This window comes from Eleginops maclovinus, chromosome 4 (genome assembly GCF_036324505.1).
Source record: "Eleginops maclovinus isolate JMC-PN-2008 ecotype Puerto Natales chromosome 4, JC_Emac_rtc_rv5, whole genome shotgun sequence".
NCBI lineage: Eukaryota > Metazoa > Chordata > Actinopteri > Perciformes > Eleginopidae > Eleginops > Eleginops maclovinus.
The window spans coordinates 11,032,818-11,053,712 of record NC_086352.1 but is presented as its reverse complement, the minus strand read 5'-3'; the positions used below and the strand labels follow the sequence as shown (position 1 = coordinate 11,053,712).

Genomic DNA, 20,895 nt, shown 5'->3' with positions numbered 1-20,895 from the left:
AATGAGAATCTTTTCAGACTATTTATAACATCATGTTGTTACAAGCCTAAACTCAAACATGAACATTGCTGTTAATCAAATAACAATCAAACAAAAGGAGAATTCAAATAAAATGAGCTAGAAAGTGGGACGGGTTAGGAATTACTATGATGCCTTTAGAGTCAGAAACACACACATCAATCATAGGAAGGCACATTTTCCGCTCACTCTTCCTAATGCACTATATTGTTCACATGCAAATCATTCATAAAACTGTAGAAGGCCCTGTGGAGCTTTTTTCATTGTTCCACTTCCTCTTGCCGATAATTTAAATTTATCAGAAGCAGCCACACAATGGTGATCACATTCTCATTTCCTTTTTATTTTGGCTGCTATAGTCTTTCCATGGGAATTGTATAACTCAGTTTTGGGGAAGCTCATTTCAAAGCATGCTAACATTGAAGTTATAAGTGAGGAAGTCAAACCAAGGAGAAATCTAACACCAATAACTGAAGCTTCATGGAAAAAGGATGTTCAAACTTCTTCGAAGAGGTGGATTTCAAGTTACTCCTTAGCTGGTTTCTTTGTAGTGTGTGATGGTATAGCTTCTCATAAGATAGAGAAGTGGAGTTAAAAGGAACTCTAGTAACTCCTGATGTTTGTGAGTGTGATATACACATTTACACTCAAAAGAGCTTCAACACTAAGTTATAAAAATCCTTAAAAATGTGAATCCAAGAAACTGGAGAGTACTTTAAGTTTAGGTATTACTCATTATACTTAACTGGCATAGCTGCAGCTTTTATTGTATGTCTTTTTCAATATGCAAATTAAAAACAAACTCTACTGCAGGATTATTCAGCGGAAGGACAGCCTTACATACATTCCTGTTACAGCTGTGGTGCAGTTCACGCATGGCCTCATGTAGTTGTATGTTCAATAATAAACCAGGATATTGGGATGTCTTATTTTAAACGCACACACACACACACACACACAATACCATAATGAATATTACAATTTCTCCCCATCTAAGGAAAAAATAAATGCTAATGCCTGCCACTGGGATTTAATCTAGGTCAGCCTCGGTGCTAGGTTGCTGCAGCCGAATGCAGACTGTGTGGCACAATCACTTAAAATCAGCTGATATACCACACAGACATCTGGATCTGATTTATTCAGAGACATGTCGGGTCATTTTGATTTGTTTTGGCTCCACACACATGAGATTATCAGTGCGGTTGCAAGGAGAAACTAAGTTGAAGGTAGAAGAGTGCAAAAAATATTTAAAATCTTCTTTATTTTTCTCACAAGAAATGTATCTAAACTCTTGAAGTACATTGACATAATACAAGTAAGTGGCTGCTAAAAAACTTTGGATAACACAACCATTTATTTTGCAGAGTGCCACTGTAACAACAAAAAATACAGTGTGTACACCTACAGTATAATTCTGGACAATCATATTATAATATATTTGATTTAATCAGGATATTATCTGCAGGTCTACATGGCAGAGCAGACACATTCTTTACACTATTTTAGCAATAACAATGAATTCATTATCAATCTCTCTCCATAAATAATCCTACAGTTATGATACAATGATATATTCTCTTTCAGGAAAGACATTTTAGATTTCAATGCTTCGCTGGGTTTGTTACGCTGAATGTTTATATGTACACTCTCCTGTTGGTTGGCAGTCGTATGATGCTGGTTCTGTCGTCGCCGGACCACTGTGATATCAGCTCTAAGACCAAATCTGCAGGAGAGAAGAGTGAAGAATCATTCATTATTATCTTAAAGGTCCCCTATTATACTCAACAATATATTATAGGTCTCAGATAGATACAAAAAACATGTCTCTGAAGTATTTGGCTCGAAATACCAAACAGATCATGCATTGTAGCATGCCGTTAAACACTTTCAGCCCTGTTCCAAAAGGGCTGATTCTGTGTTTGTAGCTTTAAATGCTAACAAGCTGCTGCTGGCCACGCCCCTTTGGGAAGTGTTTGATTTAAAAAAACACAAAGGTGCTCTAAAACGAGATTCAGGTGATAAGGTGGGCGGGTGTTACCTTGGTTGGTTATTGGCTAATGGTTGCAAACTAACATTGCAACATCGTGGCCCTAATCTGATCAGCTAATTTTCAGGCAGGTTTCTTCTGTATAAATGGATCAGGACAAAAAGAGGTGAGAATCTTGGCTCCACAAACTTTCGGAATCTCTTAACACAGAGAGGACACTGTGGCCTATTTATGTATGAAAGACGTGGAAAATTGGATTTTGTGGAATAGGTGACCTTTAACACCTTTAAAATCCAGCAACCTTTTTGTCCAAATATATAATGTGAATATGAGGAAATGGTTGACCACTATAGTCCTCCAGATCTCGAGTGACCGCTTTCAGTAACAGGCTAGGAGTCTAATATTAACCCTTTTTTAATTAACATGATCCAAACACGTATACTGGGCTGGACAGTTAAAAATGTGTGACTTATTGCAAATTTCTTGGAGAGTAATGCTCCTTTATGTTTTCTTTAATTTATTTAAAGTGTGTTGCTTTTTTGTGCTTGCTCTTTTATGTATCACTTTGTATACACTGTGATGTGATTTAATGCGTAAAACAACAGGGAGGTGGTGAAGCCATAATGTGCTCTAAACTGCTGCTGACCCGTAAGGTGTTGTCCCAGGAGGCGGAGCAGAGCGCCGTGCCATCGGGCGAGACTCTCACTCTGCTGATGCGATTCTCGTGGCCGAACAGGATGGATGCACGAGTTCCCTTCAACACGTCCCACACATTGATGGTGTAGTCATTATACCCAGCGAACAGCAGGCGACCTGTGGGCGTGCAGTACAGACGAAGAGAGAGAAAGGAAATGAAACAGTAATTAGGAAATTTGGAAAAAGGGGAAGTAGAGGCAGAAACCGGTTTTGATAAGGAAGTTGCACATTGCATCACTATCAGGAACTAGTCCCCAGATGAGGCTTTGTGAATTGTGCATACTATTCAACAAACTACCAATGTGTGATCCAATTTAAAGTGCTTCAGAAAACCTTACCACTCAGAGAGAAATCCACAGTGGAGGCACCGAATATCACGCTGTCCTTCTGGTAGACGGCCACCTCACGGTCAGCGCGCAGATCATAGAAACGACACTGAGGGACGATCACACAAACAGGGATTTGACAGTAGTCCTTTTAGTACACAGTAGGTATGATTACAGTATATCGTGTACATAGAGGATTGAAATCACATGTACACAGCAACACTTTAACACTGTATTTAAACTATCCTGTGTGTACGGAGCAGTGTAGAGCTACTATACAGTTCCACCGGGGTCCAATGCCTTGCTCAATGGCTCTTTGAACCCCTTGGGTGAACAGGCCCCTCTCTAAGTACCAGTCCACACTCTGTACTTGGTCAGATCAGGGACTTGAACTGGAAACCCTCCAGTTCCTGAACCAACTCCTATGAAATGAACTATGTAAACAGTAATTGTGATTCATAATTTGATGAAAATATGCGCAAAAGTATTTTAAATTGCTATAAAAAATACTGGACTCTCTTTACCTTACACTTTGATAAGAAACTATTATTCTTATTGCATCACAGATTGGACTGACATCTTTTTAGTGAACTTGAAACTAACAATTAACAGCGTTAGATAATATTTAATAAGGGCCCCAAATAAAGGATAAAAAAATGGCAAATATTGTGTGAATCTATTTTTTCTTTAAACTATTTCTCTCAACTCAACATCTTTCTCACATGAAAATATTCAAGATTACCTGGAAAAAGAAATGAATCAACAAATTGTGAGTATTTTTGTGTCTTAATTTGTAAACAAAATCCTATCCCATCCCTATTAGAGATCGTTTTTGAGCATGTTAGGACACATTGATGATATTTCTAAGTATCTGACTCTGTTGACAGGTGTTATTCTGGAAGAGTTAGCCTCTAATGAGTTCACTCCTTAATAAATCCTGATAAGAAACTGATTCGGACACAATAAATCAATAGGATATCTACACATGCTCTGAGGACGTCAATACAACAACCTTGTGCGGGACACTTATTGACACGAGCAGCAGACACATCACAACACACTGATAAACAGGTCAATCAGATCGACGTGACTCACTGTGGCATCGTCTGAAGCCGAGGCAAAAGCGTCTCCACTCGGGTAATACCTGAACACACGTGACCGTAGAGTTAGGAATCATGCGTCAGAAAGTATCAACAAATAAGATTACTCCTTTACTACTGGTTTCCTGTTTACTCTTTAGTCACAGATTATTATAGAAACAGAATTCAGACCGACCCGCACGCAAATACACTACTTATTTTATTCCTAAAAGCATAGTAAATAGTTGAAATGTGTGTACTGCATGAACAAGCCCTTTTATATAAATACACTTTATTATGAGTATTTCTGCTCACTAAACGTGATGAAACTTACTCTAATCTGGAGGAAGAACAAATCTCCTTAATTGAAAAAAATGAAAATGTGAGTGACGCTCATTTATGTTACGTGTTTTGGCATATTTGGTCCAAAACCGCATCCATATCTTTTCCCCAAAACAGAACCGAATGTTATTTAGACCATACTCAATGAAGCTCTCGTTTGTTTTAGTATTCAACCTTAGTTCTCCTGACTTCAAAACATGATTGAGTCAGGACACGACAGTCTCTCATTTAGGGAAAGACAAATAAATTAAAGGGTAGCAGAGCGCCTCGGATGTATCTATGATGTTGGGCATGTGTGCAGACACATTGCGGTAAAATGCCCTCTTTCATTGTGCATCCTGAGGATCAAGGGAGGAATTAAAGGTCTCAATATGTTTTAGTATCAGTACTGGCCATGTGTGCGCACATTTAAACGATATATATTTCATTTATAATTGTTTTTTTAAAGAAATGTACCGAAGAGCTGCACTCACTTCACACAGTTGATGTCGGACTCGTGGCTCTCAAAGGACTGAATGTTCTGTCCAGAGCGCATGTCCCAGATGTTGGCCTTCCTGTCAGAGCCCTGTTTACACACAAACACACATATGAGAGGAATATAATATTGTTGCTCTCTTGTAAAAATATAACTCTGAATGGAAAAGTTACAACGTTTTGCAGGAAGTATTACAAACAGACACATCCACACACGGTGTCTCTCTCTCACCCCAGAGACAAACGTGTTTCCAGTCTCAGATGGAGCAAGGTCAAGGGACAGGACATCAGCTGTGTGACCGTGGAAGCTCTGCAGCAGCTGCCCGCTCTCCACGTCCCACAGCGCACATGTGCCGTCACCGCTGGAGGTCAGGAGCTGTCTCACACACACACACACAAGGAGAAAAGCACATGAATACAACAGCACAAGCACGCCACACGTGTTCAGCATAGATTTAAAAAAGAAAAAGATGCATAAATTATTTTGAAAACCATAAAACAGAAACATTTAAAATGATTGCAGAGAATTTATTAGAAACATTTATTGTCCATGCTATGAAATATACATTTTGATTCTGGAAATGTAACACAATTTATTTTGTAACAAACACCTACGCAACGCATGTACGATGTTATTTTGTATCCATGTGACTCTGGTTTCAGGCTTTGCTTTAATGTTTAAATTACAGAACTTAAATCTGAGAAGTGAAACTGCCAAAGACAAATGGAAATCCACTGGGTCGGAAAAATATTTGAAGGTAAATGCTTGCAATGACGACTATGTGGTCAATTTGACCTTACTTTTGGCTTAAAAGAAACACACCAGCGTCATGAACATCTGCTTTCCTTATATAGGTCTGTGTGGACAGGTAGAGAAAGTCATTTGACATTAAATGGCAACATCTTTGTGTTGAAAGATTTACATGCAATAAGAGGTTAAACCTTTTTTCAATGAGCAATGAAACTATTTCATACTCTGCAAATCCAGCCTCACAAATGAGGATGGCCTGCTTAATCCTTTAAGATTAATAAAGTCATTTTAAAGTAATACTTTAGGTCGAAACATTTGGCATATTTTAAAGACTGGCTTTGGACAATTCTTCACGCTTTCATAGAATAAATGATCAATTACGTTCAATTAATATCGGCAGGTTAGTTATAATGAAAATAATCAACAGTTGCAGCCCCCACAGGGCAGGCACACACACATACATGACAGACTACAAAGGTCAGCTCCTCCTCACTAACAGAAACTGTCACTGTGCATCATGTATCCACACCAAATGTCTAAATGTCAGCGCCTCCTCTGATGAAAACAGATTATGGGCACTTAGAGACACATGCAGACATCAGAGGTACCTGCTGCTGCTGGATTAGAGACTCCTGCTGGATGACCTTACACACACACACAGACACACAGACACAGACACACAGACACACAGACACACAGACACAGACACAGACACACACACACACACACACACACACACACACACACACACACACACACACACACACACACACACACACACACACACACACACACACACACACACACACACACACACACACACACACACACACACACACACACACACACACACACACACACACACACACCACATCCTGCCTGCCTGCCTGCCTGCCTGCACAGAGAGGGAGCTCCAGTTTCAACATGAATGCAATTATCAGTAAGCCACAATTAGTGACACACACACAGATGGGAACCTCTCTGATATTATAGAGAGCCTTTGCATTGGTCTAATTATGCCCATCACCTCCTGCATGTCACCATATATTAAATACTTGCAGGGGGTTCAATAAATTACCCAATGATCCTACGTGTGCATATCTCTTTTATAAAACACTCAAGACTCAGATAAACAGATCTTATGCATCCAAACTCACAAACTAAGTGTGCTAAATGTTGCTAGGTTGAACACCAAGTGATCACTGAGGGATGCAACTAACAGTTATTTTCATTATCGATGAATCTGCTGAATATTTTTCTCTATTTATTGATGCATGGTTACAGCAAGATGTCAGAAAATAGTGAAAAGGGCCCCTCAGAGGTGACATTGTGAGTCAAAAACCCCAATATAATCAATTCCATATGATCTAAACCGGAAAGATGGATATTTAAAGGGTTTTAAAAAGCATTTTCTGTTATTTTTACATAGTTCTAGTTGTATTTATTCTCTCTATCTCTAAGGCTGCTGGGACATGAGAAACCAGTGGTATAGTAAACACGCTTCTTTCTGAGCCCTTCATACAATCCTCAGCCCTGATCTACTTTAATGGAAAGTATAAGCGCTGCGGGCGTCACAGGGTGCATGAGGAGTGTCTTTGTGTGTGTGAGGTGCACAATGACAGAGACACTCAGGAGGAACACATGCATGTGCGTGTCTGTGTGTTAAATGTTCTGCCCTCAGGCCAGGGTACTCCACTCTTTCCCTGATAAAGGCCTCTTTCTCAGATAAAGACCACTCAGTGTCTAATAATACGCGCAGAGTAGAGGACCATCACCTCCCCCTCCCCAGCCTCTTTCCTGCCCCCCTCCCAGCCCTGCCATCCATCTCCATCTCCATCTCCCTCTCCTCAGTCATTTGGCTCCACTTTCCTGTTCAGGGCCGGAGGGACTAAATTATTAAATCCAAATATCCGGACCTTTTCTTTCATTTTGAGCATGTCACCTTACTAACTCGTTTCCTGTTAGGGAGTATAAGGCACAGCCAACAAAACCTTTGAATAGGAACCTTACAAAAAATGACTGCAGAGAATAATAATCCTAAAATGCAGGGTTTAAAATCTGAATATATTTTTCATAGAACTAAAACACTTTTGATGGCATGTAATTATTATTGGAGGATTAAAACAGAGGAATGGGGAGGACATATTTACCACATGGCTTGTTGGTCTAATGATCCTGCTTGGAGTGTGAGAGGCTGCGGTTCAAATCCCGGGACAGCACTTCATATCACATTACCGGGGTTCTTCTAACCAGTTCTCTTAAATTCAATTTTGGTTTTAAAATATACTTACAAATGTGGCAAAAATATTTAGAATCTGAAAAATGCAATTAACCATTTCAAATATATGAGAAAAGTTTACTCCATAAAATGTTCTTGTGTCCAGTCCCTCGTAAGGCAGAAAAGAGGGGCTCACCTGCATGTCGGAGCTGGTGAAGGTGCATCCTGAGACGTAGTTGGTGTGCATGGCGACAGACTTCTTCTTTGCATTCAAGTTCTCGCTTCTGTCCAGTGACAGCGGGAACACCGAGCACTTGTTATCCAGTCCACTTTGGAAGGAGATAAACACATTAGAGGTTAGATGAAAGGACATTCACTTTTTAAAATGAAATGTTTTCCCTATTATCCAGGGTTTTTTAGGGTAATGATGGATATAGTGTAAATGATCTGAGATAGACATAGAAATCAGAGGTTACAAACCATCCGTTCATTATGTGTCAGATTAAGTACAGTGAACAAAACATATTCCCAGTGTAGGATTTTGTTTCTGCTACGGTGCAACAGCAGTAGCAGTCAGTGGGGATTATAAAATGAGGTTATATTATACACCAAATGAGTGGGAATTAATTTAAAGAGCAACGAGAGTCAGGTAGCGTTTTTATGTTTTTGCACTTGGCCATAATAAGATAATATGTCCTGAAATATATATAATTATTCTAGTTCATATAAATAAATTTGTTGTTGTCATCGTTGTTTTTGTATTATTGGCAAACGTTGCAGTTTTCTGTACTCACCCACATGCCACAGCACAACCTGAGGGGGCATAAGCACACGCCATTACCCAGGTACACGGCAGGTTCAGACCATGTTCCTGTAACACACACACAAAATGTGAGAAATGTTCATGAAAAACAAAACAAAAATGGGATTAAGTAGACACATAAATACATGCAAAATTAAAAACATGATTATCAATTTATTTAAACATTTATGGGCATGACCTAAATCAGGTGCAGTTCAAATGCTCTTTAAAATATTTTACTTGCATCATTTTGCTCTAATATTGCATCACATAAATGGCAATAACTGGTCTTAAAAGGACAATAACATCATTTATGGCAACTATTTCTAGGGCAGGCTTAGTTTGTGGATTTTTTGTTATTGATAATAAGATATATTTCCTTTAATAAGGATATTCCAACAATTATTTTACACATGGTGACACAGACACATACACACAGCTCCAGTAAAATAGTTATATTAGCGATTATGTTCAGTGTGTTTATGTTTACTCCATTAAAAAGCAGGATGGTCAAACCAGGGGAATCCTGGCTGACATTTAACACACACACACACACACACACACACACACACACACACACACACACACACACACACACACACACACACACACACACACACACACACACACACACACACACACACACACACACTAAGGGGCCAGATGGATGGATAATCTTTAAAAGCATATTGCCATGTGATCGTGTTGCTCCCTCTCTCTCGCCCACAGTACTTATGGTAAACACCCTTTTTTCAATTGGATGGATATCAATCTCAACATGTGTGATTATGATGACAAACATTAGTGAAAAATAACGTCAAAGATATGAGACTGTGTAGATAAAATGCTAGGAGTCCTATTGTAGCTAAAACACCTTCCTAAAGTCAAACCTCTGTTATTCAAACAGCATATTCTTAAAAAAGCAGATTCTATAGATTTTGTTGAATTACTTTATTGATGGCTTATTATCCCAACTCTGAATTAACCTTGCTAAGTATCATTGTTTGTTTTTTTTCCGACTAGGCTATTTTTTACCTTTTGAAATCTCAAATTGATAGTGACATGAAGACCTAATTGTAATATTTTCACAAGGTTGGTAATAGTATCGATAAATCAATCAATATTGCAATAAAGAAAATGCTTTGCTTTTTTTTGCTTTGATTTACAGCTGAGCTCTTTTCTTTTTTAATGAAAGTTATCATACAAATGAATTCACACATCCATCCACACAAAAGCAACACACAGACCTTTACTCACTTTATTAAGAGTGAATGCATCCCAGACAATCACTTTGCCATCCTAGAGAAGAGAAGAAAATCCATATTAAATCAAATCAAAGGGTTACGGCATTAAATGAGCATTGTCCAGTATTAGATGTGTGTGTAAGTGCAGGAGTGCATGTGTTTACCTGTGAAGAGCTGACTATCCGACGTTTGTCTTTACACCAGTCCATGCACAGCACCTTGTTCCCGTGACCCTTCAGCAGACGTCTGGTCTTTAAGGAGAGAGCGCCCAGCACCTCGATCTTCTCTGCCACCTGGTTCACTGAGGGTAAAGAGCTTCATTCAATGCCTTTCTTATAGTACAAGAGCACAAATATCATCAGCAGACGCAAACAAGGACAATGAAAAGTGCTTCAAATGCAGCACAATGGTGCCTGTCTGTGCTACATCATTTTATAAGAGGTTACATTTAGTATGTCGAACGTTTCAGCACAGCTAGAAGCTTATTGTCACCATTTTAATTACCCTCATATTATATATTTAACGTGGTTCTGAAAAGTAAATAATAAATTCAAAGATTACTTAAGAGAATGGAGATCTTTTGTTCCTGCTGCAGTGTTAAATATGTGCATGACACACATATAGGAACAGGTTTTATTATTGTTACTAATCACTTTCAGTGGGTTTTATGTATTACGTATTCATTCTATTTCATATTAAATAATGCTATTTTTAAGTGTTTTTTTACCCATCTTCACATTTATATTAAACATGTATTCTAGGTCTATCTTATTGCTGCATTTCTTGTTCAATAAGTGCTTCACAAATACAGTTGTTTATATAAGTAAAGTAGCCTTTACCCTCAACATTTTACAGAAGCAGTTACAGTTCTTAAGTGTAAAAATCCACCATGATCATGCACAATCTCCTCCTCATCCCTAAACACACACAAATAGGCTTCTTTATAACATAACGAAGAAGAGCATAGTTAGCATTTCATGCAAACAAAATATAAAGCTACATGATAGAAAGAATAGTAGAAGAACAGCAATATCATCAGCAAACTCAAAGGGTTGAATCATTTTATAAGAGGATACATTTTTGTTAGAGATGTTTAAATGCGTTAGCAGCATTCAATGTCTCTGCGTAGGAGCTTATTTGAACTATTTTAAATACTTCCAGGCAGGCTCATGATAGCTCATGAAGATCGAAGTACAAATACTAAGGAGTATATTAAGAGAATAGACCTTCTGTGGCTGCTGCAGTGTTAAATACGGCTACTGATTTAATATTATTATCCATTTAAACCTATATTTATGTTTCATTTTCCATCCTGGCTTTCTGTTCATGTTTTAAGTAACATATACATTTATTCTATGTCCATTTTACTTTATTGTTTAGCATTTCTTGCATGAAAGGTACTTATTTAGTTCTCATAAATTATATTAATTAGAACTTAAAGTAGCCTACACCTCAACATCTTACAGAAGTAGTAGTAGTAATTATATTTAGTTAAACATCCCACCACGATTGTGCACAATCATCATTCAACACACACACACACACACACACACACACACACACACACACACACACACACACACACACACACACACACACACACACACACACACACACACACACACACACACACACACACACACACACACACACACAGAGGCTACTTTGTAAAATAATAGTTCGCTTTTTTTTTGGGTAAACAACACCTAATGCTACATGTTAACACAACAGATAGGAGGGTTTAGGTGCAGTCTACAGCAGGTGTAATGGTAGTTTTGATCGGACACTCACACTCTATGTCGTTGAGCTTTCCCCGCTCCTCCTCGAGCTTCTTCTTCAGATTGTCGCTCTCCCTCTTCAGGCTCACGACCGTCTCTCCTGACGTGAGCCCCGCGCAGGCCATCTTTGAGAGGAAAACAACACACACTGTGAGGGGGGACAAAGGGGAGAGCAACTCTGCAGAAACAGCTAAATGTGAAGAATACTGTTTTCGCGATGGGTAAAGAGTCTCCTCGAAACTGTGATGCTGCGCCGGCCGCGCGTGTCACTCTGACAGCTCTCGCTCTCTTTCAGTCTCCCCCCCCCCTCCCCCCTCCATCCTCCATCCTCCATCCTCCACATTCAGATACATTAACAGGCACCACACGCATTTGGAAACACTGGTGCAGCATTGGTCTTCCACATGCTCCCAAAATTACATTATTTTTAAGGGAGTTCAAATGCGATTTAAAAATAGATATTCTTAGACTCCAGTGCTTTGATTTCTATGTTTCTGTAATTGTAGCAGTTGTATTACACTTGTGTAAACCACTCTTTGGTTAATATGCATGGCAAAAAGTTTTAATTCTGTGCTACATTAATACCTCATAAAACATTAAACAAAGACATTGTGGTTATTATAATTTAAGACAGAGATTACATTTTAGCTCGCTAATGACATTGCGTAATTATCCATCTGCCCTTTTCTGCAGGGTAATGATTTCAACGGTAACATTTTGTGTGGAATTACAATCATTAATGCATTGACACAAAAAAATAATTCCCTCCAAAGTAAAGCACATTTAAATTTGGTTAGGTCATTATGTCCAAGGGATTCTTTTTGTAATTCAATATAAAAGGCATTTGTCAGAGATGACCATGTCTGTGTTTAAAGTGTATCTTCAAATAGTTTTAATCACAATTATTATTTAGCTTGCTTTTTTTTCGACTTCTATCACACACTTGAATACATTTTCTTTAAGGTAGCACCAAAGACCGATCAGGAGGGTGCTCAATAGCATGCATCTGTTTCCTCCAGGTCCCCATGTCTTCCTGTGTGCTACATTGTGTTTCAGTGTGGGTGTATTTAAGCTACACTCATACAGCTGCATGTCAAAAGGTGCTGCTGAGTGTCAGTGCAAAATGTTAGTGTGTTCCTCATCAAAGTAAAGATACCCTTCAAGTGTAGAAGCTTTGCAACTGCATGCCTCACAGATTGCTCTTATCATTACATACTGTATATAAACATAAGAGCAGGAGATGCCGGTGTTTTAGGGACAAAGGGTATGAAACAGGGTGGGTTTTTAGGGGTTGAATCTCTTTTACCCACTTTTCAGTAAACAACTATCTTGTTAGATCAACCTCCACACTTTGTTTACAAAGAAGCTTTCCAGATACTGCAAACATTGGTCCAATCTGTGATGAATTGGTAGCTGATGAGAAACCAAAAGGAATACGTACCACTTCCACACAGAAGGAGCAGTAGTTGATGGCCTCGGTCTTAATGTAGATGTTCATGAGAGGACTGGCTTTCCCGCAGCTCTCGCAGGGGCCAAAAGTAGCCGCCACGAACGTTTGGTCACACATGGCTGCAGGTGATCAGCAACACACCCTGTGGAAAACACACACACAAACACAGAGAAACTTTTAATCAGCTAGACTAGTTTATCTGGTTTATTCAGGCTCTTTCAGTGCCATGCAGTGACCACTTGGCGTATTTGTGTGTGTTTGTGTGTGTGTGTGTGTGTGTGTGTGTGTGTGTGTGTGTGTGTTATGAGATAAGAAGTTGGTAATCTACCCGGTCTGATCCCTCTCTGAGCTCCAGAGGAAAGTAGTGCAGCACAGCTATTCTGGGAACTGCTCACGTCCAGTTCAAGAGTATAACAGAGTCTAAAACCAAATTAGAAACTAAAATGATCTTTCACTTAACAAATGAACATGCACCGTGCCTTTAATTAGAGCTGTAACTTGTAAGCAATATAAGCTTATTCAACTCAAACGTATCAATAACTCCTGACTATCAATGCTTACAACTAAATTCAACATACAGGGTTGCCTTTATCTAACACTATTTGATCGTATAGGGGTTATTTCTTCTATGTTAATTGATTAGTTTGTGGTGTTGTTAAATGGTGATGTATTTCAATAACTTTTTTCACCCCAAAGCCCGAAGATGTTCAATTTAATATGACAAACATTAGCTGAAAACACATTTTGTTCTGCCATTTCTGCATGCAGATTTACTCAATAGTACTCAATATATATTTTTTTCTGCCGCTCCAAACATCACTGACAGTTGACAGGCTGTTTTGAAGTATCGTCATTTTGTTTTTGTAAACAATTTACAGCAAGTTCTATCAGTAGAGTATAACTCTTCTCTTTGCACAGCAGATTACATAACTTCAATCCAAATGCAAACACATCACACACCAACATCAGTTTGCATAACATCATTTCCACAAAAAGCAGCTGTATCAATGATAACATCTTACCTTAGGAGAGAATATGTTCCTCTTCTGTGCAGTAGGTATTTGTCCGAGGAGAATTGAGTTTTGCCAGTGAAGAGGATTGTCAGTGAGCAGTAAGCTTCTTAGTGAAGTGTTTAAGCTGCGACTCTGCTCTGCGGCATTACCTGTGAGGCCTGCAAAGTTACATTTACAGCCTAATCCTGTACACTTTATACATTTAATATAAAGAAAAACATTTAAAACTTGTTGATGTTACATTACTGCACAATACATCACTCCCCAATCAGATGTACTTCCATTAAATGTAATGTATTACATGAGCTTTGTTTACCTGCAGTCTTCAGGTATTGTGTTGTCAGTGAACGAAAACAAAATAATTTTAAGGAAATTAAATCAACAAGCAGCTTTTCAGATGCTGTTAACGCAGTTCATTTAACTAACTTTTTTTGGTACTCGAGGAATCACGTTTTCTGAAAGAGGCCCTATTATGTTTTTCGGTGTTTTCCCTTTTCTCTCCTGTATTTTATGGGTCTTTGTGCATGTAAATGGTCTGCAAAGGCTAAAACGCCTCCATATGACTTCTTTGTTTACTTCCTGAACATAATGACATCAATATGTTACACTTGGGCTTCTATTTATATCTATTATGCTCCAAACACATTGTCCATGACAGGATAAGGGGCGGGACATCTCTAAGCGATTGACCAATCACAACCGAGCTGGCCAACTAACCAATTAGAGCAGACTGGGCTGTGGTTTCAGACAGAGGGCTAAAAGAGCAGCACAGGCAGTATGCGAAAAATAAAGACCTTTTTAAACATTAAAGCATAGAAACATGTCACAGTGGAGGCATGAAATATCACTATCAACCAGCAAATGAGCATAATAGTGCGCCTTTAAAAGTTGTTTAACAAGATTTAAAAACCTGAAATAATCTCCCAGAGACAAACCAACAGTGCTGTATTCTTTTATTTTACTTTTACAGATTTGACAATTTATTCCAAGTTTCTTGGTTTCTTAACGGTGAACACATTCACTAAGCACAGCTACCAGAAACTACAAACAGTCCAGTTTGTCAAATGTACACATGGGTCAGAGGGAACATCTGGTACCAGCATGTTCACACCGGTACTACGACAGCTGAGGTGATGATATATGATCAGTTTTTAACAATATTTAAAATGGCACAATCAACGCTAATGCTGATAAGAACAATGGTCATTTATAATGTCTACGTCGTATCGTACAACCAACTCTCCCCTTCGTGTAAAATCGCAGAGTAAAGGAATGACGCTTATTTCTGTTTGACAGCCCAAGAGAAGCCCAGGGGAACAAAACGCTGCTCAACGATACAAACACATGAACTCAAATGTTTTCTAACTCTCCTCTGAAACTACTCCTCATACATCAGATAGTCTGAGCAAGTGTGGGAAAGCTGGTGCTGCATCCACACATTTCCCAAGTGTCTTCCCTCCTGTGGCTTGCATCAATTGATAATTTGAATAAAACTGCAAAAGAAATCACTGATTAAGGAAGTGAAGCGCCCACTCGCATAGGGAATGTGGTAGAGGAAGCTTAATGGGTTGCAGTTCAGTAGGAAGGTGTGGGGAGTGTTTCTTTTTACAGTCCTTGTCCATCTATTATTTATCTGTCTTCCTCAGCAATGTCTAAAAAATGCATTTTGGACTAATGGCAAAACAGTGCAACCCTGTGGCACAAAAACCCCTGGACGGACACAATGACGATCGTGTGTTTGAGTCAATCAGATCGCAAATATTCAGATAAGGCTTTGACCAAAAATGTGCAGCTAAAACACTTCATTAACAACTTGAAACATTCATATGCTAAATAAATCCAATTCTTCCTTGCCACAGATATGTACTCTTTACACAAAACCATACTACCTATATAATATAACAAAAAGGCAGATTGACAACATGTGGTCCCAATGAGAGCATTCGGATATTCAATTATTCTCAAATACAAGTGCAACACAAACTTCACATACTAACTTCTCTTTACTCCACTTACAATTTTGAAGATGTTTAAATATTTAAATGTCCACCAGAGCAAGTGCACTGATATTGCAAATGCAAAAAAAACCCCATTTGTTTGAATGTTGGTTGGTTTTTGAAGGAACAAAACATTAAAAATAAAACGTACCGAGTTCAGTTTTAGGAGACGATTCACATCCACCTATATTTTTAAGCACCAAACATTCTATCCAAGTGAAATATGTGTGTGAAAGGCCATGAGGACAACATAAGGTTCACATGAGGGTAAGAGGCAACTTGCTGTTAATACTAATGGCACAACAGGAAGTAAAAGGGGGAAAAAAGTGCTGAACACGAGGCAGCGAGGACAATGTGAACGCAGACAAGAGACTTTTTGTAACCACATGGGCAGATTCCCTCACTCTCCAATCTAAAGACTACAAAGATGTTTCTCTGTAGAAGAAAACAACAAAACAAAAGCGTGCAGGTTTATTTCTAATGACTAGTAAAGCCTAGCTCATGCTTCTTATACGAGGGCAGCAGCAGCAATTTAGCCATACTGACTGTAGCAAATGTGACTGAAACATATTTAAAAAAAGAATAAAATATCTTTTTTCAGTAAACCTTCATTTAACCCTGCAGTGCAATTGAAATGGAAAACAGTTGCACATATTCTGTTGTTTTTTGGTAATAAAGGCCTATGTTGTGTTGTGTTGGCCGCTGAACAGGAAGGCATAGGATGGACATAAATGAAAACAGGAGAGAGAAATTGGACCCAAAGCTGCAGTTTTTTGTGGGAATAAAACATATATATATTCAAGAAAAGCTTCCCAAAAACCAACTTCAGAGAGAGATTTTGTGTCCTTTCTGCTCAGTGATACATGGCTGCTTCACGACATACATAACTTTGATACTAAAGAAAATGATAATACTGAAATAAATAGTTCCACATTGATGATAAAAAAAAACAGGCTTTGACCAGAGAAGATGAGAAGGGAGAGTAACACGCTCACAGTGCAAACAATCCCCCGGTGATACAGCAGAAAGCAGAGTGTGTGTGTGTGTGTGTGTGTGACTTCATATCTTTGTGCCAGTGTTTTCTTTGAGCTCTGGTCACAGCTGTAAACAGCACAGATTGCAGCATGTTAAACCCTTGTCAAACCTTCAACTTTCTAAATCGCTCCTCAGTTAAAACCCGCGCTGCGACTCATCTGCAGGAAATGCATGATAAACACGGTAAAGCCACATCTCTAAGTTAAGACTTCACCTAAGAAATAATCATCTCTGCTCGCACTACTTAAACTACACTACATCATTTACCTGATAGACATAAATATCCTACAATGGAGCAAAATCCGTCCTTACAGCGCTGTTTATCCTGGGAAATCATGATCCTATCCTTCATATATCAGAGGAGAAAGCTTCTAATCTAAAAAAGGGAGGGTGGGGACGGAGTAAATGCAATAAATAAAATACATGATATATATATTATTCATATTTATATATGTATAAATAATATGGTACAGACGATGTTCAGAGAGGAATCCCCGGTCCAGGTTACCTCAACATGGGGGTGGAGAGCGCTAACTTTAGCATGGCTATCACTCACTAGGTGGAATCAAAATTCACTTTGAGACCCGACATATCAACCTCATCAAGTTATTTCTCTTTCTGAGGACTCTACACCTTCGATATGTTACATTCTCTCCGGAGAACGACACGATGACGAGATCTTACAGCGAGTTTACACACAGAGTTGGAAGCTGGGGTCCACTAAAACGGACACGATGGAGCGCGAGCACTGGAGGCATTGATCCGGCCCTGTGGCTTCTCTAAGAGGCGAGCGTTTTTACAAGCAGTGGATGGATGACATTTAGACCAGCGAGTGTATCTGTGCGCTTTGTGACACAGAAGTGTAGGCGTGCATGTGTACGTTCAGAGGATGTATGTTTTGTACAGATGCATGTCATAAAGTTCAGAATGTGGTTGTGGTTCAGGGTTTAATTTTATGAGTCAGTATCCAGATTCAGACCAGCGACTCTTTACTGGAAACCGTGTTTTGAATTAGAAGCTTTTCAGGTCATTATTACACATAACTGCTCAAATAGTGTTTATTTTTGAGTGTTTTTTCTTTATTTATATCTCTTTTGAAGATTGTGTAGTAGAAAGTCTTTGTGGTTCTAGTGAGTGTCATGTGGCCACTACATCAAATTCTCCGCCCTCCTGTGGGGCCGTGTGGTTTAGACGCGTGTGAGGAACGCCAGGTTGAGCGAGCCTGGGATCTGGATGGTTTCCAGAGCGAGGGAGGACGGGCTGAACGGGAAAGTGACCGGGTAAATCATCTTGGTGTCCATCAACAACTGGGGACTCTCACAACGGTCCCGCAAACGAGTCTGAATGGAAAAGAAGAGAGCACAGGAGGAGCATGGAATTAGTTAGTATGCGGTCACATTTTAGGTTCTAAATGTGTGTTTTCCTGGAGTTAAGAAGTGTATGAGTCCAGAAAACGGTGTTGTATTGATACATGTGCTCGAGTGAATCACCTGTATGGTTCGTATGAATGAAACTGATACTCTCTCCTCAAACTCATTGACTGGAGTGTAGAGGTTCAGGACCTTCACGATCTGAAAGAGACGTAACACAGCGAGGTTACAAATACATTTTACCTACAGTTGTTTCTTGGACAGACTGAGACAGCTCGTCTGGTTCCTTTGAATGTAGTGTTATAGGACAGAGTACCTGAGCCGTGGTGAGGGCCAGGCACATGGAGCAGATGGCCTCGGCGTCCTCGTCCGTCTTCTTCTTCACCTGCAGCAGCTGAGCGGCCTGGATCAGAGGCTCCAGCGTCTCCTTAGCTCCACATACCATCAGACCTTTGTCTCTGAGCCACTCCTCCAGCTGGCTCACATTGTACCTGCACAAACACACACATCATAATTACATTATATTTAGCTGGGGCTAAATAACTAGGAACACCAAGAAAATTCAGCATATTGAGTAAATGGATACATTTTTGCTGATTATATATCTGTTCCTCCACTCAAGTAACATTTTCAATTAATTCTACTGGTGGGATATTTTAAGACTCAAATACCTAAGTTTAAGACCAGAGTACCTCTATCACCCCTGATTATATTTCAGGGAAATCATATTTTTCTACAGCCAAACTTGGGAGCTCACATCAAGAATATTGAAATATGTCTTTTAGATTTTGGGTTAAAGGTCATACATAAAGCAGAGCATTCTCCCTATGAGCAGCCACATGTCTTACCTGATCTGCATGCCCTTGCTCCAGGAGCACATGTCCTTGCGCAGCAGCAGGTTGTTGAGGGTGACGGCTCCGATGATGTAGAACTGCTGCTTCACCACCTGCTTGATGAGCTCGGGGTCGGTGCCGTGTTGGCACATGGTGGAGTGGAAAGCGCTGAGCTGCCGCAGGATGGAGTCCAGGGTGTAGGTGCCCTCGTCGGCGATGCTGGACGTCCGCTTACGGAGACCTGTGGGCTTCACCCCCGACACGCCCTGGATGGTCTCGTGCTCCAGCATCCCAGAGACTAAAGGGAACACAGACAGGCTCTGTCAGTACAGTTAATGTGAAAATGACATTAATACTCCTTAAGCATTAGACTGTAGATAGTGTTTTTTTATCCATACAAGTCTTGTTGTTTGTGTGCCGAAGTACGATCTTTCATTATATAAACTATTAATACCGCAAATACAAATAGAACTTGGTCGTATCGTGATATTTCTGGTGATTCGTAGCACACACACACACACACACACACACTGAGACGGGTTCATGCACACACCTATCATGGGCTGCAGGATGTTCTCCATGCATTTGATGAGCTGCTGGTAGATCTGGATGGCCAGGTCGCTGATCACCTGTCGGTACTCTGCCAGGTCGAAGTTGGACAGGCAGTGTTCGTTCTGCCTCTGCGTGTTGTGCTTCATGAAGGCCTGACACACAGAAACAGGGTTAAACAAATTGTAGTTTAATTAAATAACCTAGCAGTATGACAAGCCGTATGCATGAGTGTGCACATATTAGAGTGAGACAGTTTCTATGTTGGTGTTGGCAGAGTCTCACCTCGTCTCCGCTGTATTGTTTCAGACAGTGCAAGAAGCGGCATGTGTTGGACAGCCAGAAGGAGACGGTCTCAAAGTCGTCTCCTCGTTTCTAAAAGAACAAATTAAGTCAGAAAATCAAAAGGTTTTATTCATAAATAAAACATCAGACTGTCTCCTAGTCATTTCATCTCCCAAATGCAGCTTTTAAAGAATCAGTTGTTTCAAATAAAGAAGAAAGAGATCTTTGCAATTACCTTAAAACACATTTACTCAACACTTACCAGGGACAGGTAATGCTAGTAGTGCTAATCAACTGTGTACAGGTCACCTGAAACTCTTCATCATCCTTTCTTTGTAGGATTGACATCATCATTCAGCTTTATATAAGAGTTACTGCCCAACACTCAAACAGTATGCATACCTTCAGGATCTTCTTAATACTGTTGATGGTGGAGGTGAGCAGGGTGCGGACCTTCTGGTCATCGTTGACATAGTCCGCATGCCGCAGACACATGAACAGGATGTAGGCCGGCAGACCTGGGATCAGATTCACAGCTACGCCTCGAGGCTTCAGCTCTGCAGAGACAAGAGTTCAAGAATTCAAAGACAAGATTTTGCGGTCATACAATTGTAAAGTTATCTTAAACAGTAAAACAGTTCCGAGTTG

General features: G+C 39.6%; 2 protein-coding genes across 2 annotated transcripts in view; both read right to left on the bottom strand.

Annotated features, from left to right (window-relative positions):
- Nucleotides 1-972: 972 nt before the first annotated feature.
- gnb5b (guanine nucleotide binding protein (G protein), beta 5b) lies at nucleotides 973-14,294 on the bottom strand. The gene is made up of 13 exons (XM_063880521.1): nucleotides 14,188-14,294; nucleotides 13,157-13,307; nucleotides 11,729-11,840; nucleotides 10,102-10,238; nucleotides 9,951-9,992; nucleotides 8,686-8,762; nucleotides 8,088-8,220; nucleotides 5,155-5,298; nucleotides 4,922-5,013; nucleotides 4,123-4,171; nucleotides 3,040-3,136; nucleotides 2,652-2,818; nucleotides 973-1,741 (listed from the first exon to the last, which is right to left on the bottom strand). Exons 2-13 carry the CDS (start codon nucleotides 13,280-13,282, stop codon nucleotides 1,730-1,732), a joined length of 1,188 nt encoding a protein of 395 aa, XP_063736591.1. The 5' UTR covers nucleotides 13,283-13,307; nucleotides 14,188-14,294; the 3' UTR covers nucleotides 973-1,729.
- Nucleotides 14,295-15,114: 820 nt separating this feature from the next.
- myo5aa (myosin VAa) overlaps nucleotides 15,115-20,895 on the bottom strand; it is a 57,042-nt gene continuing 51,261 nt past the window's right edge. Inside the window, 7 exon segments of the mRNA XM_063881847.1 lie at nucleotides 15,115-18,550; nucleotides 18,701-18,781; nucleotides 18,897-19,071; nucleotides 19,429-19,711; nucleotides 19,967-20,117; nucleotides 20,248-20,337; nucleotides 20,650-20,804. Of these exon segments, the coding sequence (XP_063737917.1) occupies nucleotides 18,398-18,550; nucleotides 18,701-18,781; nucleotides 18,897-19,071; nucleotides 19,429-19,711; nucleotides 19,967-20,117; nucleotides 20,248-20,337; nucleotides 20,650-20,804 (1,088 nt within the window). The 3' untranslated portion in view covers nucleotides 15,115-18,397.